Source organism: Athene noctua, chromosome 6 (assembly GCF_965140245.1).
Source record: "Athene noctua chromosome 6, bAthNoc1.hap1.1, whole genome shotgun sequence".
Classification (NCBI taxonomy): Eukaryota; Metazoa; Chordata; class Aves; order Strigiformes; family Strigidae; genus Athene; species Athene noctua.
The window spans coordinates 3,747,734-3,774,016 of NC_134042.1; the positions used below are offsets into that span (position 1 = coordinate 3,747,734).

At 59.4% G+C, this 26,283-nt stretch overlaps 3 protein-coding genes across 3 annotated transcripts in view; 1 reads left to right on the top strand and 2 right to left on the bottom strand.

The window, feature by feature from the left end:
- The window catches only part of LOC141961815 (RNA polymerase-associated protein CTR9 homolog), a 68,405-nt gene that overhangs the window by 27,191 nt on the left and 14,931 nt on the right, over positions 1-26,283 (top strand).
- On the bottom strand, positions 9,529-11,409 carry LOC141961637 (T-cell activation Rho GTPase-activating protein-like). The gene is made up of 6 exons (XM_074908690.1): positions 11,367-11,409; positions 10,764-10,855; positions 10,405-10,566; positions 10,211-10,320; positions 9,860-10,055; positions 9,529-9,636 (listed from the first exon to the last, which is right to left on the bottom strand). The coding sequence occupies exons 1-6, from the start codon at positions 11,407-11,409 to the stop codon at positions 9,529-9,531; spliced, it is 711 nt and encodes a 236-aa protein (XP_074764791.1).
- Positions 12,874-25,961, bottom strand: LOC141961793 (T-cell activation Rho GTPase-activating protein-like). Its single transcript, XM_074909129.1, has 8 exons — positions 25,875-25,961; positions 23,529-23,595; positions 22,926-23,017; positions 22,567-22,728; positions 22,373-22,482; positions 22,022-22,217; positions 13,713-13,811; positions 12,874-12,972 (listed from the first exon to the last, which is right to left on the bottom strand). The coding sequence occupies exons 1-8, from the start codon at positions 25,959-25,961 to the stop codon at positions 12,874-12,876; spliced, it is 912 nt and encodes a 303-aa protein (XP_074765230.1).

Sequence of the window (26,283 nt, forward strand, 5' to 3'; positions counted from 1 at the left end):
AGACAGGTATTTCCAAGGAGGCAAGTGTGTGACAGGGCAGGCCAGTGGTTTCTTCATGAAAGGAGAAACAACAGAAGGGCAAATAAAACTCAGTCACTGAAATTCAATGTACAGGACACCGGTACAGCTAAAGCTACCTGATAAATGCAAAATCCAACATCTTGCTTCTTATTTACTGCTTGCTGAGCACACAGGCCACATACAGCAAGCTAAGGTGGTCCCACGGCCCAACGGCCGTGTCCCAGGATAAACTACTACCTGGAGTAATCTGACTGTGCACAGCTGACCTGAAGGAAAGGTCAAAAAATACAGCTCAGCTCTACAGACTAAGAATTACTTCCGAGAGTAAAAGCTCTAGGCTTTTATTGTGGCTTAAGGCCACAAAATGCATCTATACACTAAGCATAATTACCCGAGTCTTTCATCATTTTCACTAGAATTAGGTAAATCACTAGAAACTGGCCACAAGCTGGCCCCCAGACAACCCCTTAATCCACAGAGCTCCCCCTGCTCCAAGAGCGCAGCTAAAAAGAGGCAAGTAAAGCTTGGGAGTAAACAGCAAAGCATCCTGAAGGGTTAAATCATCATATAAATCTACCAGAGCTGGAAGCACACAGCCACAATCCATCAGCTGTCTGCATCTTAGAAATATTTCTGTATTTTTCACCAGCTCTCAAACAGAATGCATTATTTGTCATTAGTGCTGCCAGCGCAGACCAAACAGGAGGTTCTACGTGTCCTGGAAAAACAGGATGTGACCCGAGTTGTTCAAACTCTGCTGCTTTCAAAGCTGAGCAACAGCAACGTAATAAACTGGCACCTTGTCTGCTGGGCTTCAGGGGTTCCAGCACTGGGGGCTCCTGCACAAGGCTCTTCATGGAAGGCAATGGCAGAGGCCAGCCTCAGCCTGGAACAGAAACTGAGGAGAAATTTAAAGCAAATTAGGGTGGGTTTTGTGTTTGTGGTGTTGTTTTGGTTTTTTTTCTGAAATAAACAACAGAACAAAAGGCTAATAGAATTCTAAATGTCCAAAGATTAAAAGGGTTTATACAGATTTTTCCACAGTGAGAGAAAATTGCACTTGAGAATTATTTTTCATGTTTGACTTTAGTTTGGCTTTTAAGTGATGAATACCACCATGGTATCGGAGCTTTTTTTAACCACCTCAAGGATCAAGGAGAAGACTAAAGAGTTAAGAACATATGAAAGAAAATCTGCTTTTGTTGCAGTGTCCTCATGCGTTTGAGTTCCGCTCAGCAGTTTGTAACTTCTGTTCATGCAGAAGCTGCTTAAGCCACCCCATAAAGTTATTGTTACCAAGACAGCAAGAAGCAGTTCTAAGCAAAGCAATAAGTGGTTTTCCACAACTTCTCTTGATAGTATTGCTTCTGCAGGGGCAGGGGAATTAATCAGCAATTCAGTATGAAGGCTATGCAGGTGTGATCCCAGAAGAGGAACACCAAAGTTGAGCAGTCAATTAGAATGCAGACAACCTGGTCACAAAAAACACATAAATCAGCTTTCAGGAAAACCCAAATCTCAAATCGATTCTCCAGTAGGAGGCCCAAACCTATTGCTGGTCAAACGACTGGCAAAATCACTACTAAACATAAATGCCCCAATTTCAGCAGAAACAGGCTCCATGTCCAGCAGCACAGCATGGTTCTGCCAGAGAGGAAACACTCCTCCATCCCTAGTTACCAAGCGACTCAAAGTAACTTAAAAAAACCCAGAACACCATTACAGATGTGTTTCATCAGAGCCCCAAGAAAAAAAGTTGCAAGGCTTGCTTTTTATAAACAAACCAACAAAAAAATCCCAAGATGCCAAAGCCTCTTGAACAAACTCGTTTGGTAGCAACCTTAAAGTACTGAATGAAGAAACTGGATCCGATGTCAAAGGTTGGTTTTCAAGACAGAGTCTAACCAGGGGAACTTAAGCCCTGTTTCTAGTAAAGCACGTGGGTACCAAACCTTAACGATTCCCTGCTTCAGAGCTCTGGCCATCACGGAAGACCAGAATAAGGCAGCACTGCTCAGAAACATCACAAACCATTTAAGCTGTTGGTCAACCCCGCATTTTTATAGTGTTCACTGCCTACTTGAATAGCAAATTATTTAAGAAAAATTACACTCACTTCGGTCAAGTCAAAAGCTTTGCAATTCTGTGTAAGGCTCACTTTCAGAAGTGGTGTTGGGGAACTGGAAACAGGGCTTTGGGGTGTGTCTGGGGATAAGTGCTGAGAGAGGAAAACATCCTGTCAAGTGGCAGGTTAGTAGAAGCTGTAGGACAGCTTCTAGCCACTGGAGCGAGTGTTTAATGAGCACTCAACAATCTAATGGCGACATATCAACTTTTAAACTCTGGTTTTCCCCCTCAGCCGTTTAGGTCTGAGCAGTGAGGCACAGGGAGACATGGACCCCCAGGTGAGCCTGTCGATAAACCTCCAGCCCCTGCGGTCACACCTCACTCCGCTGCCTCCCCTCTCTCAGCGCTCCAGGCCGCGCTGCCGCGCTGCGGGCAAACCTCTCCCGGGGCCGCTGCCTTTCGTGCCGAAGGCCCCTGGAACCCCCCAGCCCGGCCTCGGCAGCCGGGTTCGCTGTTCCCTCCCGCTCTCCTCCTTACTCCAAGGCAGAAGCAGAGTCCCGGCGGGTCAGGAGGCGCCGGCGGGTCCCTCCTCAGGCGACCCGGGGGGAGCTGCCGCCCGTGCCGGTACCGCGCCAGCTCCCACCGCGGCCGCCCCCCCCCCGGCCACAAAGGCCCGAAGCGCGGCGGGGCCGCCCCGCGCCGCCCGCCCCGGCCCCTCCCGCCGCGGGGCCGCCGCCGCCCGGGCCCCGCCGCCCGCCTCGGCCGCGCCCCCGGCCCCGACTCACCGGCCCCGCGGCTCCGGCCGCCCCGGGCCGCCGGCGCCACGGCCACGGGCAGCGCCGCCGCCGCTCCCGGGCCCGGCCCGCGCCGCTGGACCGGCCCCGGCTTCGCATCGGCGGTGACAGACCCGGAGAAAGGCGCCGCGGCGGCCCCTTTAGAGCGACCGGCCCCGACCGGCCCCGGCCCCGGCGGGAAACAAGGGGCTGCCCCGTCAGCGGGGAGCGGGGCGGCGGCAGAGGGGACGTGGGGCCTGGCTCGGCACCCTGAGACGTCCCCTCCTGTCCCCGCCCGGCAGCTCCGGCAGCCGAGGCCACAGGGCAAAGCCCGCTGCCTCTGCCCCAGACTGCCTTGCCCTGGGGGATGCTGGCAGGAGGGGACAGCGGGTGGTGACAGCCTGGGGGGGACAGGAGGTCGGGCCGTGACGGGCGCGACGCTGTTGGGAGGGACCCCACAGGCCCAGGGGCTGTCAGGGGGGAGCTGATGCTGCGTGGTGAATGCCTGGACAGTGACAGGGGGGACACAACAGGCCATGGGGGTGGCAGAACTCCAGGCAGGGAAAGCCCCGGGGGTGGCAGGAGGGACACCGGGCAGGCACAGCCCCGGGCGGTGACAGAACCCCGGCCTTGTGTCACCATGGGCCGGGTTATAATGCCGCGGGGTGGGCGTGGCAGTGCCGTGGCCGTCTGTGGTGACACGTTGCCGTGGCAGTGGTGGTGGCAGGTCGCAGTCTGTGCTGCTGGTGGCCAGGAAGCCCCTCGGTGGAGCGCTGGGGCAGCAGCACCCGAATCGCCACAGCGAGCCTGGGAGCGCTGCCCGTGAGAGAGGGAGCGGAGGCTGAGCCGGGGCCGCGGGGCCTCTCCCATCGCCCATCTGCTGGCCCGGGCTGCCAGGAGGAGCCGGGTGGGCGCTGCCGCCGCAGCCCAGCTCCATCGCTGAGGGTCCCGGGCCGGAGGCGCTGCAGGGCCGGGGGCCAGGGGCTGGCAAATACCACCTGCCGCGCACGGCAGACGCTGTCGGGAGCAGGCGTCGCCGGGCCCAGCCATGCCGTGCGTCCATTACCAGTTCTCCTCCCAGCTGCGCCGCGACACGGTCACCTTCAGCGGCCTCCACATCTCCCTCGGCAACCTGAAGCGCGAGATCATGGGCCGCCAGAAGCTGAAGGCGGCCAACTGCGATCTGCGGGTCACCAACGCCGAGACCGGAGAAGGTGCGTGGGGGCGGCGGGCGCGGGGCCTCGGGCACTGCCCGGCTGGCGGCGGCCGCGGCCTGCGGGACCACACGCTGCTCTCTGGGGCTTGTCCCCACGTGCCGTGAGTCAGCCCGGGGCCCGTTGCGCCGGTGTACGGGGAACCGGCGCCAGCAATTTGGTGGGGTGGGAAGGGACAGTGCGATTCGGCCACCGTCGGTGGCTGTGGCATGTGTGAGGACCTCACGGAGCCGTTCCGATCTGTTTGTGAGACAGGGAGCTGGGCGTAGAAGACCACCTGCTCGATGTGCAATGGGTAGTGCTTGCCGAAGCCCCCCCTGTAGCCACTTACTGGCCATCACTGGCAGTAAAACAAGCTCTGTGCTAGAAGGGAGTAGGAATCAACGATGGTGTTGGCTCCAGCTTTGTTGAAAATTTCTAGCAGGCTGGCTAGAGGGATCTCCGCTGCCCCTCTCCAGGTGGATGGGGTGATTCCAGGGATTAGCAGGGAGAGGGTTCCGTATGCAGGTTACGAGCTCAGCTACGGCAGAGATGACAGTTGACCGAGAGTTACAGTGTGGCAGCAGTGGCTGAGGAGCAGGTGTCTCTTTCACTAAAGCTTCTCTGCAGCGACACCCTTTGGCTCCTGACAGCCCTGAGGAGGCCAGAACCTGAAGAGGTCCAGTGCCGGGATTTTCTGCGTCTCCCTGTTCTGGGTGTAAGCGTTACCTCAAAGCACCTGGGAGGAGAGATGGGAGAGAAATTGCCTTCATCTCCTCTTTGGTTTATCTCCTGTGGGTACACGGGGAGGTGTTAACCTGGACTGCACACTGGTGGCTTTCCGAGGGATTCCTGGGCATTGATGGATTTTCTTAGGAACTAAAAGATCAGACTTGTTTGTGAGGAAATCTTAAATGGGTGAAGGACTTTGAGAGGAGGAATGATGCTAACGAACATATGCGGGATAATGTGAAATGGTTCTTTAAAACATCGTGAAAGAGAAACTTGTGAAGGAAAAACTCGGGGTAGCTGATGTTTCCCGTCCCCAGAATTCCCTTGGGCAGGACTCTGAAGAGCTCTCCCCTACTAGTGCCGTCAGCATCTCTCGTGGAGTAACGGCGTTGAGTCCTAGCACTAGAGGCTGACTTCAGACGCTTTTAGAAATTATTTTTCCTGCAGTGCAGCCACTACCCTTGGCTAGAGCCAGAGGTATGTGAAAATTTTGCTAGGACCTCTGGGCTGGAAGTGTGGGTTAAATGCTCCTGTGTGTCAGATCGCAGTACCCGTGTTTGGCATCCTGTGCAAATTGCCCAACAAGTAGTGACATGGTGGCACATGGGAGAGAAGCCCGTGGAAATAGAGGTTCCCTTCCTCTGTGTGTTTGCACTAACAAAGCAGCGGCTGTTCTGCCTTCTCAGCAGAAACTTTCACACGTTGGCAAGTTCTTCAGTTTGCAGTGGTAGTGTGTCAGCAGCTGAAAGCAGCTTTGACATAAACAAGCATATGGAGAGTCAAAAAGCAAAAGAAAGTGGGAGGAAATAAATGGGGAGAGTGACTGCTTAGAGTTAACTTTATTTTGTTGTGTGCTGTGTTTTCTGTTAAGGTCCAAGTCTGCACCTAGAAGTTCATCCAACCAGTGTGAGGGAAGATCACGTCCTTCCTGCCCCTGCTCCTGACTTTCTGTTGGATTCTAACCCGGCTGAGCTTATCATTATTTTATTTTTAGTAACACAATTTAGTAATATGATTATTGTATGTAAAAATTATTAAGACATGTTTTCAAACAATAAACAACACAGGACAGAAAGAAACCTGGCTTGGTGTGTGGTTAATTAGGTGTGTTGGATATTACAAGCTGTGTCAGGTCACTGGAAATGAACTGGGTTGGTCAATAGAGCAGACAGCTCACTTCTGTGTTTTCTGTCTCATATTGTGTGAATCAGAAAGCTCAAGAAATTAAAGATAAGAAAAAAGCAGGAAAGGTACAAAGAGGCAACGGTTACTAAAGACATACACCTAAGAAAACACGCCACAGGTTAGTTGCAGGAGTGTTTGTCCAGGAAACAGCAGCAGGTTGCTGACAAACTCGGGGTGCAGCGAGTAGATTCCCTCTCCATGGTTTAAGGTTTCTCAGTCCTTGGAATGAGACCTGAGAGGGCTCTGTGGGTTTTCTCCTCCTCCAGCTCCAAAGCGAGCTCTTTACCACCCAAAGTGGGCTCTTCATCCCGTCATCGTAACGTCGCTGCCACACAGCTTTGAAGAAGGAAGGATTGGGGGGGGACAGTGAATGAAGGTGAGGTTTTTTTTTGGGGGGGGGGGCGTGTGGGGGGGTGGCAGGCAGAGGGTTGGTGCTGAGGAGAAGAGCTGCTTTTCTCTAGCAGTCTTGCCCCCTTGGAACCACCAACCCCCCCAGAGCCCCCCAAAATCCATGGGGATGCCCAAAAACCCCTTGAGGCCATCCAAAATAGTGGGGAACACCTCAAGTTCCCCTAGGATACCCCTCAACCGCTTGGGACCCCTAAGCCCCTCTGGGACCAACAAAACCTCCCCAGCAACCCCCCAAAATTGGGAGGAGCCCTCCTTAGCCCCCCCAAGACCCTCTTGGAACTCCCTCACCCGCACTGTCCCCTGCAGGGCTCTGGGGAAGCTCCCGGTGATGTCACCCCTTTTCCTGCACCCCCGGTTCCCCCACTGGGACACCCAAACCCCTCCTCCACATCCCTACTGTCCCCTGCAGGAGCTTGGGGGGTCCCAGCACTGTCACCCCACCACACCCCACAGTTTCCCCCCACTCTGTGTCCCCACACCCCCTGCAGGTGGTGGTGGGGGTGCAGGGACAAGGGTGTGGCATTGGTGGGATCCCCCTCAAACTCTCGAGGACACCTGGGAAGGGAGAGGTGCATCCCAAGCCCCCCGCAACCACTCCCCTCAGGTTTGGGGAGCCTGTGGTCACCCGTGTCCCCTCCCCCACCCCCCAGGAAGGGAAACACACCGGGCTGACAAGGAAAGTCACCAACGGCCTCCACTGGTACATCAACGGCATTGTCCAGGATGGGGGACACAGGGACACCCCGGGGGGGCCATGGGGACACCCCACACACCTCTCCGGGTCTCCTTAAGTCCCCAAATTGTCACCCTGGGCATGGGAGGGGTCACGGGGACACCAAGGTGGCTCTTGGGGACATCCCCGTCCATGAGCTGTCCCCTACGTTGATGCCCCATGACGCTGAGGGACCCCAAGGTGGCTCTTAGTGATGCCCCCATCCTCAGGGTGTCCCACACATTGACACCCCATGACTTTGAAGGGACACAAGAGACCCCAAGCTGGCTCTTGGGGACGTCCCCATCCCTGGGCTGCACCCCACTTTGATGCCCCACAACTGGGAGGGGACCAGGGTGGCCGCAGGGTGTCTGTGGTGACGTCTCCATCCCTGGAGTGTCCCCAGCGTTGACGCCTGTCACCTTACAGGGTAATCTGGCAGAAAATAAACCCCCTTGCGTCTCAGTTTATCCTCAGGTGTCAGAGGGGCTGGGGGCGGCTACGTTTAGATTCTGAGTGATACCAACTTGTCACTGCTCTTGTCACTTGTTCCATCCAGCCTCCACTCTCCCGCGTGACTCTGGGCTTGGGTTTCCCTCCTCAAGCCCCTCGACTCAGCCCTGACACCCCCTGGAAAGGGTGTTGGGACAAGGGACGATCCCAAACTCCCCCCTGAGGATTCACCTCAGAACAACCGCTCCCCGCTTCAGAATATCCTGTGGCAGACTCGGTCACAAGAGAGAAAATATCTTTTTATTTTACACGGCAAGTGCGGGGCCCCGGAGGCACAGCGGTCCGGGCAGTGACCACGAGTCGGCACCTGCAAGGGCAGAGTCAGAAAGCTCTGGTGAGTCCCTGGCGGCAGGAAGGGGCAGGGCTGTGCTGCCTCTCTGGGAACACCGTGTGTGAGGGATTGCTGACGCCCCGAGCGGAGCTGCTGCTGGCGCTGCCTGCGGGGCGGCTCTGGCGCCTCGTTCCCCGGGCAGTGCCCCTCGAGCCCTGAGCGCGCGCAGAGACGCGCAGGGCCCCTGTGCCACCCGCAGGGCTCGGCCGGGAGCCCCCGGGCCCCGCCAGGGAGTTATGGCCAGAGCCCGCGCAGCACCGGGGCCCCTCGCTGCCCCTCGCTAGCGTGTTGGGCTGACGGAGAGGAGTGTGGAGAGGGGGGGAAAGATGGGCAGCAGAGCCCGGCACGCACCTGGGCTGCCCGACCTCTGCCCCTGCCAGCGGCTCTGTGCTGGTCCGTCCCCACAAGAACCTTCCCTCTTCCTCCTCTTCCTTTCCGGGCAGAAGTCGCTCTCCTCTCCCCAGGCCGCTCTTCTCTTCCGGCTCCTCTTCTTCTCCTGGTCCTGGGCAGAGCCTGAAAATCTTTCCACCCCACAGTGGGATTAGATAGAGAAAGCCACAGCCCGCGGGAGTCAGTTCTGATTTTAACCAAAGCCAGCTCATTTTACCTTCGTTCCTCGGAAAGCCTGGCCAGTTGTTCTGGGCGCCCCAGGGACTCTGCCGTGCTCTCGGCGGTGGATGGAGGCAAAGCTGGCCGTGCCTAAACCAGAAATGTCACAGTTGGCATGTGGCAAGGCGTGACCTGGGGCGGTAAGGGACTCTTGCTAAATTGGTCCCTCAGCTCTCCCGAGGAGATGCCTGGGGCTGGTTTGCATCAGCCACAGTTCACACGGTCCCCCTGCTGACCCACAAACAGCCCTGAGGAAGCTCTGACAAAAGAGGGCCTGAGCAAACCCCCCTGAAGTTGACAACTGCTCCCCTCTGTCTTTTTGTGGGCCTTTGGCTGATCAAACACCTGCCGAGTGCATTTGAGACACCACCGTGCCGATTTCCCTTGCTGTGTATCATCCCCAGGGGTGGAGGAATAACCCAAACCCACACCAGCTCTACTGCCAGGCCGAGGCACAGCAGCGACTTGGCCTCATCGGAAACTCCCCTCCTACCCCAGACACGCTGTCACCGTGTTGGGGGAGCTGACGTACCTCACCCCTTTCCCTCTCCACCGCTCTATCTCCCCCAGCTCCTGTGAGGACACCGAGCAGAGAGGGGGGTGCATGCAGCAAAGCTTCTGCCCGACGCTCGGTGTCCACTTTGCCTGCAGGGACACTTTGCTCTTCCAAACGCAGATCTAGAAAGCAAAAGCATGTGCAACATGGTGACTTCTTGGAAGCAAACAGAGCTAAAGCAACACCCACCCAAAGCCCTACACTTCTGTGGTCAGCCCTCTGATGGTCTGTCTGCAGGCTTCGGCTCATGCTGCAGAGGAAAACGTTCATCTTTGGAGAGCAGTGGCCAAAGAGAGGCCACAGGACAAGCGGGGCTCAGAGGACAACACTCGATGCCTGTTCCTGTCAGAAGGAACACAGAGGTTTCTGGTGCCCCAAGCCCCAGCCGCTGCCAACCCCCAGTCCCCCCTCTCACCTCTGAATCTCTACAGGGGGGCTGCCAGCTCCTGGTCTGCTGGGCTGGAAAGGCTGCCCGCTTCCTCCTCAAAGAGCTCCCTGCAGTTCTCCACCAGAAACTCCACCAGCACGTTCACCTGCACGCATCAAACCGTCGGTCTCCACCCCGCTGCCTGACAAGGGGCCAAGCACCTTTGCCACCCCTGCCCCCTGCTCCTGCCCAGAGGCTGTGGCTGTGGGACTGCTCCTCCAGGCAGCCACCCCGACAGCATTTGCTGGCGGGAGGAGGCCGGCAGAGCCCTCTGCGCAGCCAAGCGCTGGTGGGCCGGGAAGGCTGCCCCGGCGGGTGGGGACGCGCACCTGGTGTGTCACCTCCAGCAGGGCCTCCAGCGGGAGCTGGTCCGCGTTGGCTGGGCTCAGCAGGTTCGGCCCAACGCAGACGGCCAGGTTGCTGCAGCCCATCCTGCTGGTGGCTGCGTGGCGGCCGATGTGCCGGAGGAGGGACAGCAGCCTCTTCAGGAGGAGGAGGTTGGCTGCGGGCAACTTCTCGGCCACCCTGGGGGAAGGGGAACACGGCGCTACTAAAGCAGATGCTGCCCACAGCGTCCCCCAGACTCGCCCGAGGCTGGTGGGAGCCAGCGCAGCTTTCCAGGTGCTCTGGGCCAGCGGTCAGGGCTCCTGCTCAACAGGCAGGCTGCTGCCCACACTCACGCTCTCAGCTCCCAGATCTTCTCCTCCCTGCTGGCCTTCTGCATCGCCGCCATCCAGTCCTCGTAGAGCTCGGTCACGAGGAGCTTGCAGGGGATGCTCCGGAGAAATTCCTGCAAGGCCCAGGCCTCCAGGTGAGCCTTTGAACACTGGGGGCCAGCCGGGAGCTCCTCCAGCCGCAGGGCAGAAGCGCTCACCTTCAGGATGGCGGCCAGCAGCAGCGCGGGCTGGCTTCCCATGTCGACGACTGCGCCGTGGTCCAGGGCCTCCCGCAGCTCTCGAAGCGCTGTCCCGCTGGCGGCTCTGCGGAATATCCCCTCCGTCGATGGTCCTTCCTGCTGCAGCACGGCCAGCAGCTCCTGCGGGAGAGGCAGGAGGACAGTTGTGTGGCCGAGGAGCCGCCTTCCAGCAGCGGCGGCCAGAGCACTGCCCAGAGGTGGCTCCGTGCTGGGGGTGAAGAGCCCAGTGCCCCATCCCCAGAGCTCCCGGGGACACCCGCTGGCCCTCCGGAGCCTGCAGAGGGAGGGCTGGGGACCCTCTGGCCAGGCTGGCTGACCTGGATGGGCTGGGGCAGCGTGCCATCCTCCCCGCAGAGGGCTGCCAGGGGCTGCCCAAAGAGCGCCCTGCTGCAGCCGGAGCCCGCCTGCCCTGGCGCCGGGGCAGTGGCCGGGCTCCGCCACAGAGCAAAGGGCCAGGGCAGCCCCCTCCTCCTCCTCCTGCTGCTGCTGGTTCCTCCTGCTGCAAAGGAAAAGAGAGCAAGAGCCCGTCGGTGGATGCTGCTGGGCCAGCGCTCTCAGAGCCTGCCCTGCCCTGCCCCGCCCTGCCTGCAGCGCGGTGCTGAGCGGTGCGGCAGGACGGGCAGGGTCCGGCAGCTGGAACCGCAGCTCCGGCTCAACAGATCCGGCTCGGGGGCTCCTGAGAGCCGGCGTGTCCCCAGGACAGCCTGGCCCAGCCCTGGCTTTGTCCTCCTCCAGGCTGTGGGCAGCAGCAGAGGCCCCGTGTCCCCACAGAACCACACCCAGCGGCCACTGCCCGGTGCTGTCCTTTCTCCTCCAGCTGACGTCTTTCCTCAGGCTGCCCAACCTGCATGGGAACACTCAAGGGACAAGTGAGCACAGCCCAGCCACTTGCAGCAGGGGCCTTTCTTTCCCAAACTCACCTGGTGAGCGGCAATGTCCTCCCTCACTGCTCGACGGGGCCATCGGAGGCCCTTTCCTGACATCAGCCTGCAAGAACCCGGCACCAGCAGCCTGAGCGTGGCAGAGCGGGGACCCTCTGATCTCCCCGGCCCTCTGCCCCTTGTGGCAGGTTCCCTCCCAGTGCCACCAGCCAGGATATGCCGGCATTTCTGGTGGCTCCTCAACCTTCCCTACTCCCGGAATTGCACCAAGGCACCCTCCCAAGCTCCCCCCACTAGCACGCCCATCCCTGCCCCCCGGCACAGCCTGAGGGCAAAGGCAGCCGTTCTCACCTCTGCCTGGCTCTCCACCAGCTTCTCCAGGCTCCTGGTGCTGAACGGCCTCCACTGGGCAAGAGAGAAGCAGAGGCAGAAGGTGAGCAGCCATGCCTGTGCTGCTGGGCTGCAGGAGCAGTGCTGGGGACAGTGCCCGTGCCAGAGAGACACTCACGGCATGGCGGCGGCTCCGCTCCTTCTCCAGGAGCTTGAGTGACGGGACGAGGGTCACTCGGGGCTTCTTGCTTCCGTCGGGTGTCCTGTGCACCGGGAAGGGACAGGGAGAGAGCTGGGTGAGCCCCAAGCCGCCTCTTCTCTCTCGTCAGGCAGCTCTCCCCGAGAGCCGCCCGCAGCCGCAGGGACACCTCTCCCCAGCCGGGAAGCTGTGTTCCCCATCTGGCTGTGCCTGCAGCACCCCCCAGCTTACCCCAGCAGTGTGTGCACCCACAGCTCCTTCAGCGCCCGGGAGCTGCAGCAAGAGGAGAAACGGCGTCAGGCCCCGCTGCCCCCCAGCCCGTGGGCAGAGGCGGGCGCCTGCACAGCCCTGCCCCGTGGGGAAGGACACAGGGGCAGGACGAAGCCCCGCGGGGCGGGACAGAGCCGCTGCCCAAGCCCTGGTCCCTCTGTGCTGCCAGAGCAGCTGCTCTGGCCCTTCCCTTCTGGGGACCAAAAGGCGACCAGGGGATGCAGGACGTGGAAACGCCCCCCATCCCTCCCTGCCGGCGTGCTGCCCGCTCCCTGCCCAGGCTCTGCTCGGAGGGCAGAGGCCCTTCACAGGAACCTCTCCTGCCCGGCCGGGGGACATGGCACCACGACTCACCCGAAAGTGGCAGTGCAGGAGCCCCTGGGCCAGAGGAAGAGGAGGGAGCTCCTCTCCTCGTGGCCGCCAACACCCTCCGCCTCTTCCTCCCACGCCGCCTCCTTCCCGGCGCTCAGCACCCACAGCTGGTCCAGGGCCAGGCGGAGCTGTGGGCGCAGGGTGGTGCCACCTCTGCAGAGAGCGGAGGCAGGCAGTGAGCTGGAGGTGGCCGCCTTGGGGTGCCCCCCCGGGCAGAGCCCTGCTGCCCCCCTGCCCTTGGGGCGGGCACTGGTGCATCCAGCACCCAGGTCCCGGGGCCTGGGGCCAGGGTGTGCCAGCCCTTGTGCCGGGGCCAGGCGTGGGGCGACGGCAGCTGGGCTCGGAGGGTCTCACCGCAGCTTGGTGACCACCAGTTCACCCTGGAGGAGGAGAAGGCGCCTCTCGCTCCTCTTGCAGCCCCGGGTCAGCTGCACGTCTGCGCTCAGCACCGGCTCTGCGTCGGCGAGAGCGTCCCTGCGGAGCAGAGCGCGGCGGGCGTCAGAAAGGCCGCTGCTGCGGGGCGCGGCCGTGCCCCCCCGTCCCCGAGCCGCGGGGGGAGCCCACCTGGAGCCGCAGCAGCCGTTGGCCTGGCCCATCCTGCCCGGGACAGGAGGACCCTCGCTGTGCACCGAGGACGCGGCCCAGCCGGGGACAGCGAGGACGGGAAGCGGGTTGCCGGAGCCCGGTCAGCGCTGCTCGGCCAGACCCTGCCTCCTCCCAGCGCCGCTCCGGGCCAGCACAGCTCCGTGCTGCCGGCGCTGGGGCCGGTGGCTCCAACGGACCAACGGCCAGACCCGACGGACAGCTAACGAACAGTGGGCGGGGCTCTGGGGATGGGCCCGCCCACCAGAAGGCCACGCCCCCAGCACTGCCTGCCCTCGGCCAGCAGGAATCACCCAGCCGGGCACCACAGCCCCTGCGGGGAGTTCACCGCCCCCTGCCCTCCGCAGCCCTCTGCCGCCAGGGCCTTCCCAAACCTCGGACGCCGCAGAACAGAACGGCTCCGGGCAGCAGCACACGTGTGGGGGTGGCAGAGCCCCTCTGGTTCCAGCCACGGGCACGCAGAGATGTGCGGCCACCTCAGCCCGGCAGAGCCCAGCAGGGTCACCCCTCCCGCACACAGCGCGGGGCGGCACAGAGGCAGCACCGGCCACGCCAGCCCCAGCAGCACCCTCTGGCAGGCGCCGTGTCCTCGCTCTCTAGGCCAGACTCACCCTCTGCAGGGAGAGGCGGGGGGTGTCCATCAGAGCCTTCGCCATCCCCGTGAGGTAGATGAGCAGCGCCAGGCCGTGCTGCGCCATGTTAACATCGACCTAGGGGAAAGGGGGACACCAAAAGGGGGGGGCACTTGCAAAGCTGACTGCAAAGGCAGACGCTGAATATCGCTCTCTTGGCCGCAGCAGCACTCTTCACAGCTCCTGACTGCCAGAGCTCAGCAGTGTGAGTGTTCTCTCGAGACAACAGCAAGGTTTAAATCCATACTCTCCTGTATTAAAGCTTCTACTCTGTAAATTTTTGACCTCTAACAGCATCATCAGCTACTTATAAGACAGAGAAGAGCAAAAGCTTTTTCTCCTGCTTGTTCCTTTTTAACCGTTAGTAGAAGGTGTTCATCTAGCCCTGGCTTTCTGTCAGGTAAGAAATGAGAATGTGCATAGTGTCTTTTTCTTGAGGTAAATTACCTACATCCTTCAATAAAAACAACGAGCAAGGACCATCTGAATCAGTCCCTGGCCATCACAGGAACAGGAATCTCAAAATTACACTTCAGTTTTCCCCCACAACATATATTGCCCTGAATTAAGATTCTTTCATATGCCAAGGCCAAGAGCCATTTAAACTAGAGTGTGCCATGGGAAGACAGCAGGGAAGACCGTCCGCATTTACGCTCTTTTGTTGAACACCTACAGAAGAAAATTGACGTCGCCCCACAAAAGCATTGGGCTGTGTCTCTTTGGAGGTATGAATTTTACTGCTCCCTATGTAGGTTTGTATCCACTGAAACCCTTCCTTGTTCAAGCGATGTGAAGACCAGAGCATTTCTTTTCTTAACAGGACAGTAATTTTCAGTCTGTTCGCAGACTTCGAAAGAGCACGGGAATTCCCAGGAGTTTCATGGTGGAGGTGGAAGAGCCCAATGTGAAGGGTGCGATGCTGACACCGACTGGAAGATATGCCATCCCAATTCTTAATGCGTGAGTATGGAATTAGCTGGTCTGACCAAAAAGTGAAGGAGAGAAGCCAAGAGTCCATGTCTGAGTGGCAACGCCACCGAGCTGGCCAGCATCTGTAATTATGGGGGAAGAAGCACTGTCGTTGTATCTTCACCTTAAAATCTGTGATGATTTCTAATATTAAAATGGGGCAGTCCTGCTGTTCAGGCCCCTGAACGCTGGGTAAGCTTTTGGTATGCGAAGAATCCCTATTTCTGCAAAACATCTCCGTCGTGTTTACGGTGGCATCATTCTTTTTGAAAGCTCCTTCTGCTCCTGTTTTACCTTTGTAAGGCTTCTTGCAGAATTTAACAAACAGCTGTTGGACTGAGATCCCCTCCCCCTCTGCCGTTTGCCCAATCCCATGTGTGAAGCAGAGGGATGTTTTCCTGTTGCTGTAAGCTAAGAAAACACTAGTGTGTGCTGACAAGGGTGGCTGTTTTAAAATGCACTTGGGAGCACCTCTGTTTTTCTGTCATGCATCTCCTTTTGCAGAAGCTTAACATAGATCTCCTCCATTTATACAACATGATTAGGCGGAGACTGACTTTATCCTGAGCCTGCGATTCACATTCGCCCTCTGGTGAAAGGAGACGTGGGATTCATTTCACCTGGTCTCTAGCTGTCAGAAATTGATTTCTCTAGTCTGAGCTAATTTCTTAGTTGATCCAATGAAGGGAAGAGTTCTGCAGAAGGAAAATTGTTCTCCCCGCCCTTTTCTAGTGCTCTGGCTATAGAAAAGTATTTTAAACTAAATGCTTGCATTTTTGAAGGCTAATTTGGAGTGAGAATGCCACCTACTGTCTTCTCTGGATAAAATGAAAAGCTTGGGAAAGTTCTCCTTTCCCCATCTGTAACTTTTTTTCTTTTTCCTTCCCCACCCCCCTCCAGGGAAGCGTATGCCAGAGGAAAGAAGGAGAAGCATCCCTTTCTACCTGAGGAGCCGTCCTCTTCCTCCCTCTCCTCCTCCTTGGACAGTCGTGTTCCAGAAGAGCTGTTATGTTTCATTTGTAAAGAAATCATGGCGGATGCAGTTATTATTCCCTGCTGTGGAAACAGTTTCTGTGACGAGTGTAAGTGTTACTCCCATGTTTGTTAATTCAAAACATCACACCTGATCTTCTGGCAGCAGAAAGACTGTAACATTCCTTTCTTACCAGCTCTGTTTACTACTTAAGTATACCCCAAATAGGAAAGGACTCTTCTTGTAGTCAGGAGAAAACTAAGGCAGAAGGCGTTTTTCCCTTTCTATGCATCTAGTTAAACCCTCTTTACACGCGGAAGGATGAGCACGAGAAGAGTGCGTACTGGTGCAGCTGATTGCAGTATTCGCTATCAAATGCACCAGAGCCGAGACAGGGGCACCGTCGCTCCCCTGGTCCCGCTGCCGTTTCTGACACAAGCAGGGTGCTTTTGGCCTCCCTTATCTCGGGAGGAGTTTGACAGAGAAGAACGAGACGTAAAGAGGAGTGGGGCTTTGGCTCAGTGAAGTTGGGCTGGTTTTCACGTCTGTGTTTCGATGGGCTGTCGGACGGCAGTTACACTCGAGTGCATCTGACATCAGCAGAAATGACAGAATGTTTTCTCCAACAGACGTTCTGGGTGCAGGTGGTAAACACGCAAAACTAAAAGAAGGCAAATGTCATCCTAAAACTTTCCCTAAGACTTGTAGGAAGAATTCTACACTGGTTTTGCTTAAATAGCATGTCCACCTTTGCATCTGCAAGCAGTATGCATTTTCTCATTCTGGCTATGTTTTGTTTCTTTTGTCTTTGTGTAATAAAGGTCAAGCTGTCATTGTGATAACGGTCAAATTTATTTTAACAGGGAAAAGAAAAAGTCCAGACTACATGAGTTCACAGCTGGTTCAGGAAGGGATGGAATCTAAAGAAGAGTCCGAAGGAGCGTTCGTTTTCCAGGTAACTGCTTTACCTGTCCGTAACGGAGGAGCAGGCTGGCTAGAGGGATCTCCGCTGCCCCTCTCCAGGTGGATGGGGTGATTCCAGGGATTAGCAGGGAGAGGGTTCCGTATGCAGGTTACGAGCTCAGCTACGGCAGAGATGACAGTGGACCGAGAGTTACAGTGTGGCAGCAGTGGCTGAGGAGCAGGTGTCTCTTTCACTAAAGCTTCTCTGCAGCGACACCCTTTGGCTCCTGACAGCCCTGAGGAGGCCAGAACCTGAAGAGGTCCAGTGCCGGGATTTTCTGCGTCTCCCTGTTCTGGGTGTAAGCGTTACCTCAAAGCACCTGGGAGGAGAGATGGGAGAGAAATTGCCTTCATCTCCTCTTTGGTTTATCTCCTGTGGGTACACGGGGAGGTGTTAACCTGGACTGCACACTGGTGGCTTTCCGAGGGATTCCTGGGCATTGATGGATTTTCTTAGGAACTAAAAGATCAGACTTGTTTGTGAGGAAATCTTAAATGGGTGAAGGACTTTGAGAGGAGGAATGATGCTAACGAACATATGCGGGATAATGTGAAATGGTTCTTTAAAACATCGTGAAAGAGAAACTTGTGAAGGAAAAACTCGGGGTAGCTGATGTTTCCCGTCCCCAGAATTCCCTTGGGCAGGACTCTGAAGAGCTCTCCCCTACTAGTGCCGTCAGCATCTCTCGTGGAGTAACGGCGTTGAGTCCTATCACTAGAGGCTGACTTCAGACGCTTTTAGAAATTATTTTTCCTGCAGTGCAGCCACTACCCTTGGCTAGAGCCAGAGGTATGTGAAAATTTTGCTAGGACCTCTGGGCTGGAAGTGTGGGTTAAATGCTCCTGTGTGTCAGACCGCAGTACCCGTGTTTGGCATCCTGTGCAAATTGCCCAACAAGTAGTGACATGGTGGCACATGGGAGAGAAGCCCGTGGAAATAGAGGTTCCCTTCCTCTGTGTGTTTGCACTAACAAAGCAGCGGCTGTTCTGCCTTCTCAGCAGAAACTTTCACACGTTGGCAAGTTCTTCAGTTTGCAGTGGTAGTGTGTCAGCAGCTGAAAGCAGCTTTGACATAAACAAGCATATGGAGAGTCAAAAAGCAAAAGAAAGTGGGAGGAAATAAATGGGGAGAGTGACTGCTTAGAGTTAACTTTATTTTGTTGTGTGCTGTGTTTTCTGTTAAGGTCCAAGTCTGCACCTAGAAGTTCATCCAACCAGTGTGAGGGAAGATCACGTCCTTCCTGCCCCTGCTCCTGACTTTCTGTTGGATTCTAACCCGGCTGAGCTTATCATTATTTTATTTTTAGTAACACAATTTAGTAATATGATTATTGTATGTAAAAATTATTAAGACATGTTTTCAAACAATAAACAACACAGGACAGAAAGAAACCTGGCTTGGTGTGTGGTTAATTAGGTGTGTTGGATATTACAAGCTGTGTCAGGTCACTGGAAATGAACTGGGTTGGTCAATAGAGCAGACAGCTCACTTCTGTGTTTTCTGTCTCATATTGTGTGAATCAGAAAGCTCAAGAAATTAAAGATAAGAAAAACGCAGGAAAGGTACAAAGAGGCAACGGTTACTAAAGACATACACCTAAGAAAACACGCCACAGGTTAGTTGCAGGAGTGTTTGTCCAGGAAACAGCAGCAGGTTGCTGACAAACTCGGGGTGCAGCGAGTAGATTCCCTCTCCATGGTTTAAGGTTTCTCAGTCCTTGGAATGAGACCTGAGAGGGCTCTGTGGGTTTTCTCCTCCTCCAGCTCCAAAGCGAGCTCTTTACCACCCAAAGTGGGCTCTTCATCCCGTCATCGTAACGTCGCTGCCACACAGCTTTGAAGAAGGAAGGATTGGGGGGGGACAGTGAATGAAGGTGATTTTTTTTTTGGGGGGGGGGGCGTGTGGGGAGGTGGCAGGCAGAGGGTTGGTGCTGAGGAGAAGAGCTGCTTTTCTCTAGCAGTCTTGCCCCCTTGGAACCACCAACCCCCCCAGAGCCCCCCAAAATCCATGGGGATGCCCAAAAACCCCTTGAGGCCATCCAAAATAGTGGGGAACACCTCAAGTTCCCCTAGGATACCCCTCAACCGCTTGGGACCCCTAAGCCCCTCTGGGACCAACAAAACCTCCCCAGCAACCCCCCAAAATTGGGAGGAGCCCTCCTTAGCCCCCCCAAGACCCTCTTGGAACTCCCTCACCCGCACTGTCCCCTGCAGGGCTCTGGGGAAGCTCCCGGTGATGTCACCCCTTTTCCTGCACCCCCGGTTCCCCCACTGGGACACCCAAACCCCTCCTCCACATCCCTACTGTCCCCTGCAGGAGCTTGGGGGGTCCCAGCACTGTCACCCCACCACACCCCACAGTTTCCCCCCACTCTGTGTCCCCACACCCCCTGCAGGTGGTGGTGGGGGTGCAGGGACAAGGGTGTGGCATTGGTGGGATCCCCCTCAAACTCTCGAGGACACCTGGGAAGGGAGAGGTGCATCCCAAGCCCCCCGCAACCACTCCCCTCAGGTTTGGGGAGCCTGTGGTCACCCGTGTCCCCTCCCCCACCCCCCAGGAAGGGAAACACACCGGGCTGACAAGGAAAGTCACCAACGGCCTCCACTGGTACATCAACGGCATTGTCCAGGATGGGGGACACAGGGACACCCCGGGGGGGCCATGGGGACACCCCACACACCTCTCCGGGTCTCCTTAAGTCCCCAAATTGTCACCCTGGGCATGGGAGGGGACACGGGGACACCAAGGTGGCTCTTGGGGACATCCCCGTCCATGAGCTGTCCCCTACGTTGATGCCCCATGACGCTGAGGGAACCCAAGGTGGCTCTTAGTGATGCCCCCATCCTCAGGGTGTCCCCCACATTGACACCCCATGACTTTGAAGGGACACAAGAGACCCCAAGCTGGCTCTTGGGGACATCCCCATCCCTGGGCTGCACCCCACTTTGATGCCCCACAACTGGGAGGGGACCAGGGTGGCCGCAGGGTGTCTGTGGTGACGTCTCCATCCCTGGAGTGTCCCCAGCGTTGACGCCTGTCACCTTACAGGGTAATTTGGCAGAAAATAAACCCCCTTGCGTCTCAGTTTATCCTCAGGTGTCAGAGGGGCTGGGGGCGGCTACGTTTAGATTCTGAGTATACCAACTTGTCACTGCTCTTGTCACTTGTTCCATCCAGCCTCCACTCTCCCGCGTGACTCTGGGCTTGGGTTTCCCTCCTCAAGCCCCTCGACTCAGCCCTGACACCCCCTGGAAAGGGTGTTGGGACAAGGGACGATCCCAAACTCCCCCCTGAGGATTCACCTCAGAACAACCGCTCCCCGCTTCAGAATATCCTGTGGCAGACTCGGTCACAAGAGAGAAAATATCTTTTTATTTTACACGGCAAGTGCGGGGCCCCGGAGGCACAGCGGTCCGGGCAGTGACCACGAGTCGGCACCTGCAAGGGCAGAGTCAGAAAGCTCTGGTGAGTCCCTGGCGGCAGGAAGGGGCAGGGCTGTGCTGCCTCTCTGGGAACACCGTGTGTGAGGGATTGCTGACGCCCCGAGCGGAGCTGCTGCTGGCGCTGCCTGCGGGGCGGCTCTGGCGCCTCGTCCCCCGGGCAGTGCCCCTCGAGCCCCGAGCGCGTGCAGAGACGCGCAGGGCCCCTGTGCCACCCGCAGGGCTCGGCCGGGAGCCCCCGGGCCCCGCCAGGGAGTTATGGCCAGAGCCCGCGCAGCACCGGGGCCCCTCGCTGCCCCTCGCCAGCGTGTTGGGCTGACGGAGAGGAGTGTGGAGAGGGGGGAAAGATGGGCAGCAGAGCCCGGCACGCACCTGGGCTGCCCGACCTCTGCCCCTGCCAGCGGCTCTGTGCTGGTCCGTCCCCACAAGAACCTTCCCTCTTCCTCCTCTTCCTTTCCGGGCAGAAGTCGCTCTCCTCTCCCCAGGCCGCTCTTCTCTTCAGGCTCCTCTTCTTCTCCTGGTCCTGGGCAGAGCCTGAAAATCTTTCCACCCCACAGTGGGATTAGATAGAGAAAGCCACAGCCCGCGGGAGTCAGTTCTGATTTTAACCAAAGCCAGCTCATTTTACCTTCGTTCCTCGGAAAGCCTGGCCAGTTGTTCTGGGCGCCCCAGGGACTCTGCCGTGCTCTCGGGGGTGGATGGAGGCAAAGCTGGCCGTGCCTAAACCAGAAATGTCACAGTTGGCATGTGGCAAGGCGTGACCTGGGGCGGTAAGGGACTCTTGCTAAATTGGTCCCTCAGCTCTCCCGAGGAGATGCCTGGGGCTGGTTTGCATCAGCCACAGTTCACACGGTCCCCCTGCTGACCCACAAACAGCCCTGAGGAAGCTCTGACAAAAGAGGGCCTGAGCAAACCCCCCTGAAGTTGACAACTGCTCCCCTCTGTCTTTTTGTGGGCCTTTGGCTGATCAAACACCTGCCGAGTGCATTTGAGACACCACCGTGCCGATTTCCCTTGCTGTGTATCATCCCCAGGGGTGGAGGAATAACCCAAACCCACACCAGCTCTACTGCCAGGCCGAGGCACAGCAGCGACTTGGCCTCATCGGAAACTCCCCTCCTACCCCAGACACGCTGTCACCGTGTTGGGGGAGCTGACGTACCTCACCCCTTTCCCTCTCCACCGCTCTATCTCCCCCAGCTCCTGTGAGGACACCGAGCAGAGAGGGGGGTGCATGCAGCAAAGCTTCTGCCCGACGCTCGGTGTCCACTTTGCCTGCAGGGACACTTTGCTCTTCCAAACGCAGATCTAGAAAGCAAAAGCATGTGCAACATGGTGACTTCTTGGAAGCAAACAGAGCTAAAGCAACACCCACCCAAAGCCCTACACTTCTGTGGTCAGCCCTCTGATGGTCTGTCTGCAGGCTTCGGCTCATGCTGCAGAGGAAAACGTTCATCTTTGGAGAGCAGTGGCCAAAGAGAGGCCACAGGACAAGCGGGGCTCAGAGGACAACACTCGATGCCTGTTCCTGTCAGAAGGAACACAGAGGTTTCTGGTGCCCCAAGCCCCAGCCGCTGCCAACCCCCAGTCCCCCCTCTCACCTCTGAATCTCTCCAGGGGGGCTGGCAGCTCCTGGTCTGCTGGGCTGGACAGGCTGCCCGCTTCCTCCTCAAAGAGCTCCCTGCAGTTCTCCACCAGAAACTCCACCAGCACGTTCACCTGCACGCATCAAACCGTCGGTCTCCACCCCGCTGCCTGACAAGGGGCCAAGCACCTTTGCCACCCCTGCCCCCTGCTCCTGCCCAGAGGCTGTGGCTGTGGGGCTGCTCCTCCAGGCAGCCACCCCGACAGCATCTGCTGGCGGGAGGAGGCCGGCAGAGCCCTCTGCGCAGCCAAGCGCTGGTGGGCCGGGAAGGCTGCCCCGGCGGGTGGGGACGCGCACCTGGTGTGTCACCTCCAGCAGGGCCTCCAGCGGGAGCTGGTCCGCGTTGGCTGGGCTCAGCAGGTTCGGCCCAACGCAGACGGCCAGGTTGCTGCAGCCCATCCTGCTGGTGGCTGCGTGGCGGCCGATGTGCCGGAGGAGGGACAGCAGCCTCTTCAGGAGGAGGAGGTTGGCTGCGGGCAACTTCTCGGCCACCCTGGGGGAAGGGGAACACGGCGCTACTAAAGCAGATGCTGCCCACAGCGTCCCCCAGACTCGCCCGAGGCTGGTGGGAGCCAGCGCAGCTTTCCAGGTGCTCTGGGCCAGCGGTCAGGGCTCCTGCTCAACAGGCAGGCTGCTGCCCACACTCACGCTCTCAGCTCCCAGATCTTCTCCTCCCTGCTGGCCTTCTGCATCGCCGCCATCCAGTCCTCGTAGAGCTCGGTCACGAGGAGCTTGCAGGGGATGCTCCGGAGAAATTCCTGCAAGGCCCAGGCCTCCAGGTGAGCCTTTGAACACTGGGGGCCAGCCGGGAGCTCCTCCAGCCGCAGGGCAGAAGCGCTCACCTTCAGGATGGCGGCCAGCAGCAGCGCGGGCTGGCTTCCCATGTCGACGACTGCGCCGTGGTCCAGGGCCTCCCGCAGCTCTCGAAGCGCTGTCCCGCTGGCGGCTCTGCGGAATATCCCCTCCGTCGATGGTCCTTCCTGCTGCAGCACGGCCAGCAGCTCCTGCGGGAGAGGCAGGAGGACAGTTGTGTGGCCGAGGAGCCGCCTTCCAGCAGCGGCGGCCCGAGCACTGCCCAGAGGTGGCTCCGTGCTGGGGGTGAAGAGCCCAGTGCCCCATCCCCAGAGCTCCCGGGGACACCCGCTGGCCCTCCGGAGCCTGCAGAGGGAGGGCTGGGGACCCTCTGGCCAGGCTGGCTGACCTGGATGGGCTGGGGCAGCGTGCCATCCTCCCCGCAGAGGGCTGCCAGGGGCTGCCCAAAGAGCGCCCTGCTGCAGCCGGAGCCCGCCTGCCCTGGCGCCGGGGCAGTGGCCGGGCTCCGCCACAGAGCAAAGGGCCAGGGCAGCCCCCTCCTCCTCCTCCTGCTGCTGCTGGTTCCTCCTGCTGCAAAGGAAAAGAGAGCAAGAGCCCGTCGGTGGATGCTGCTGGGCCAGCGCTCCCAGAGCCTGCCCTGCCCTGCCCCGCCCTGCCTGCAGCGCGGTGCTGAGCGGTGCGGCAGGACGGGCAGGGACCGGCAGCTGGAACCGCAGCTCCGGCTCAACAGATCCGGCTCGGGGGCTCCTGAGAGCCGGCGTGTCCCCAGGACAGCCTGGCCCAGCCCTGGCTTTGTCCTCCTCCAGGCTGTGGGCAGCAGCAGAGGCCCCGTGTCCCCACAGAACCACACCCAGCGGCCACTGCCCGGTGCTGTCCTTTCTCCTCCAGCTGACGTCTTTCCTCAGGCTGCCCAACCTGCATGGGAACACTCAAGGGACAAGTGAGCACAGCCCAGCCACTTGCAGGAGGGGCCTTTCTTTCCCAAACTCACCTGGTGAGCGGCAAAGTCCTCCCTCACTGCTCGACGGGGCCATCGGAGGCCCTTTTCTGACATCAGCCTGCAAGAACCCGGCACCAGCAGCCTGAGCGTGGCAGAGCGGGGACCCTCTGATCTCCCCGGCCCTCTGCCCCTTGTGGCAGGTTTCCTCCCAGTGCCACCAGCCAGGATATGCCGGCATTTCTGGTGGCTCCTCAACCTTCCCTACTCCCGGAATTGCACCAAGGCACCCTCCCAAGCTCCCCCCACTAGCACGCCCATCCCTGCCCCCCGGCACAGCCTGAGGGCAAAGGCAGCCGTTCTCACCTCTGCCTGGCTCTCCACCAGCTTCTCCAGGCTCCTGGTGCTGAACGGCCTCCACTGGGCAAGAGAGAAGCAGAGGCAGAAGGTGAGCAGCCATGCCTGTGCTGCTGGGCTGCAGGAGCAGTGCTGGGGACAGTGCCCGTGCCAGAGAGACACTCACGGCATGGCGGCGGCTCCGCTCCTTCTCCAGGAGCTTGAGTGACGGGACGACGGTCACTCGGGGCTTCTTGCTTCCGTCGGGTGTCCTGTGCACCGGGAAGGGACAGGGAGAGAGCTGGGTGAGCCCCAAGCCGCCTCTTCTCTCTCGTCAGGCAGCTCTCCCCGAGAGCCGCCCGCAGCCGCAGGGACACCTCTCCCCAGCCGGGAAGCTGTGTTCCCCATCTGGCTGTGCCTGCAGCACCCCCCAGCTTACCCCAGCAGTGTGTGCACCCACAGCTCCTTCAGCGCCCGGGAGCTGCAGCAAGAGGAGAAACGGCGTCAGGCCCCGCTGCCCCCCAGCCCGTGGGCAGAGGCGGGCGCCTGCACAGCCCTGCCCCGTGGGGAAGGACACAGGGGCAGGACGAAGCCCCGTGGGGTGGGAGAGAGCCGCTGCCCAAGCCCTGGTCCCTCTGTGCTGCCAGAGCAGCTGCTCTGGCCCTTCCCTTCTGGGGACCAAAAGGCGACCAGGGGATGCAGGACGTGGAAACGCCCCCCATCCCTCCCTGCCGGCGTGCTGCCCGCTCCCTGCCCAGGCTCTGCTCGGAGGGCAGAGGCCCTTCACAGGAACCTCTCCTGCCCGGCCGGGGGACATGGCACCACGACTCACCCGAAAGTGGCAGTGCAGGAGCCCCTGGGCCAGAGGAAGAGGAGGGAGCTCCTCTCCTCGTGGCCGCCAACACCCTCCGCCTCTTCCTCCCACGCCGCCTCCTTCCCGGCGCTCAGCACCCACAGCTGGTCCAGGGCCAGGCGGAGCTGTGGGCGCAGGGTGGTGCCACCTCTGCAGAGAGCGGAGGCAGGCAGTGAGCTGGAGGTGGCCGCCTTGGGGTGCCCCCCCGGGCAGAGCCCTGCTGCCCCCCTGCCCTTGGGGCGGGCACTGGTGCATCCAGCACCCAGGTCCCGGGGCCTGGGGCCAGGGTGTGCCAGCCCTTGTGCCGGGGCCAGGCGTGGGGCGACGGCAGCTGGGCTCGGAGGGTCTCACCGCAGCTTGGTGACCACCAGTTCACCCTGGAGGAGGAGAAGGCGCCTCTCGCTCCTCTTGCAGCCCCGGGTCAGCTGCACGTCTGCGCTCAGCACCGGCTCTGCGTCGGCGAGAGCGTCCCTGCGGAGCAGAGCGCGGCGGGCGTCAGAAAGGCCGCTGCTGCGGGGCGCGGCCGTGCCCCCCCGTCCCCGAGCCGCGGGGGGAGCCCACCTGGAGCCGCAGCAGCCGTTGGCCTGGCCCATCCTGCCCGGGACAGGAGGACCCTCGCTGTGCACCGAGGACGCGGCCCAGCCGGGGACAGCGAGGACGGGAAGCGGGTTGCCGGAGCCCGGTCAGAGCTGCTCGGCCAGACCCTGCCTCCTCCCAGCGCCGCTCCGGGCCAGCACAGCTCCGTGCTGCCGGCGCTGGGGCCGGTGGCTCCAACGGACCAACGGCCAGACCCGACGGACAGCTAACGAACAGTGGGCGGGGCTCTGGGGATGGGCCCGCCCACCAGAAGGCCACGCCCCCAGCACTGCCTGCCCTCGGCCAGCAGGAATCACCCAGCCGGGCACCACAGCCCCTGCGGGGAGTTCACCGCCCCCTGCCCTCCGCAGCCCTCTGCCGCCAGGGCCTTCCCAAACCTCGGACGCCGCAGAACAGAACGGCTCCGGGCAGCAGCACACGTGTGGGGGTGGCAGAGCCCCTCTGGTTCCAGCCGCGGGCACGCAGGGATGTGCGGCCACCTCAGCCCGGCAGAGCCCAGCAGGGTCACCCCTCCCGCACACAGCGCGGGGCGGCACAGAGGCAGCACCGGCCACGCCAGCCCCAGCAGCACCCTCTGGCAGGCGCCGTGTCCTCGCTCTCTAGGCCAGACTCACCCTCTGCAGGGAGAGGCGGGGGGTGTCCATCAGAGCCTTCGCCATCCCCGTGAGGTAGATGAGCAGCGCCAGGCCGTGCTGCGCCATGTTAACATCGACCTAGGGGAAAGGGGGACACCAAAAGGGGGGGGCACTTGCAAAGCTGACTGCAAAGGCAGACGCTGAATATCGCTCTCTTGGCCGCAGCAGCACTCTTCACAGCTCCTGACTGCCAGAGCTCAGCAGTGTGAGTGTTCTCTCGAGACAACAGCAAGGTTTAAATCCATACTCTCCTGTATTAAAGCTTCTACTCTGTAAATTTTTGACCTCTAACAGCATCATCAGCTACTTATAAGACAGAGAAGAGCAAAAGCTTTTTCTCCTGCTTGTTCCTTTTTAACCGTTAGTAGAAGGTGTTCATCTAGCCCTG

Excerpts from the sequence above, each read along its gene's own strand:
- LOC141961637 (XM_074908690.1), bottom strand. The coding sequence starts at position 11,409 with ATGGCCCCGTCGAGCAGTGAGGGAGGACATTGCCGCTCACCAG. Across the intron at positions 10,567-10,763 it reads CGCTGCCCCAGCCCATCCAG|GAGCTGCTGGCCGTGCTGCA; the intron begins GTCAGCCAGCCT and ends CCTCTCCCGCAG. Across the intron at positions 10,321-10,404 it reads TGCTGGCCGCCATCCTGAAG|GAATTTCTCCGGAGCATCCC; the intron begins GTGAGCGCTTCT and ends TGGGCCTTGCAG.
- LOC141961793 (XM_074909129.1), bottom strand. The coding sequence starts at position 25,961 with ATGGCGCAGCACGGCCTGGCGCTGCTCATCTACCTCACGGGGATGGCG. Across the intron at positions 23,596-25,874 it reads CCCGCCTCTCCCTGCAGAGG|GCTGATGTCAGAAAAGGGCC; the intron begins GTGAGTCTGGCC and ends GGGTTCTTGCAG. Across the intron at positions 13,812-22,021 it reads TGCTGGAGGTGACACACCAG|GTCGATGTTAACATGGCGCA; the intron begins GTGCGCGTCCCC and ends CCTTTCCCCTAG.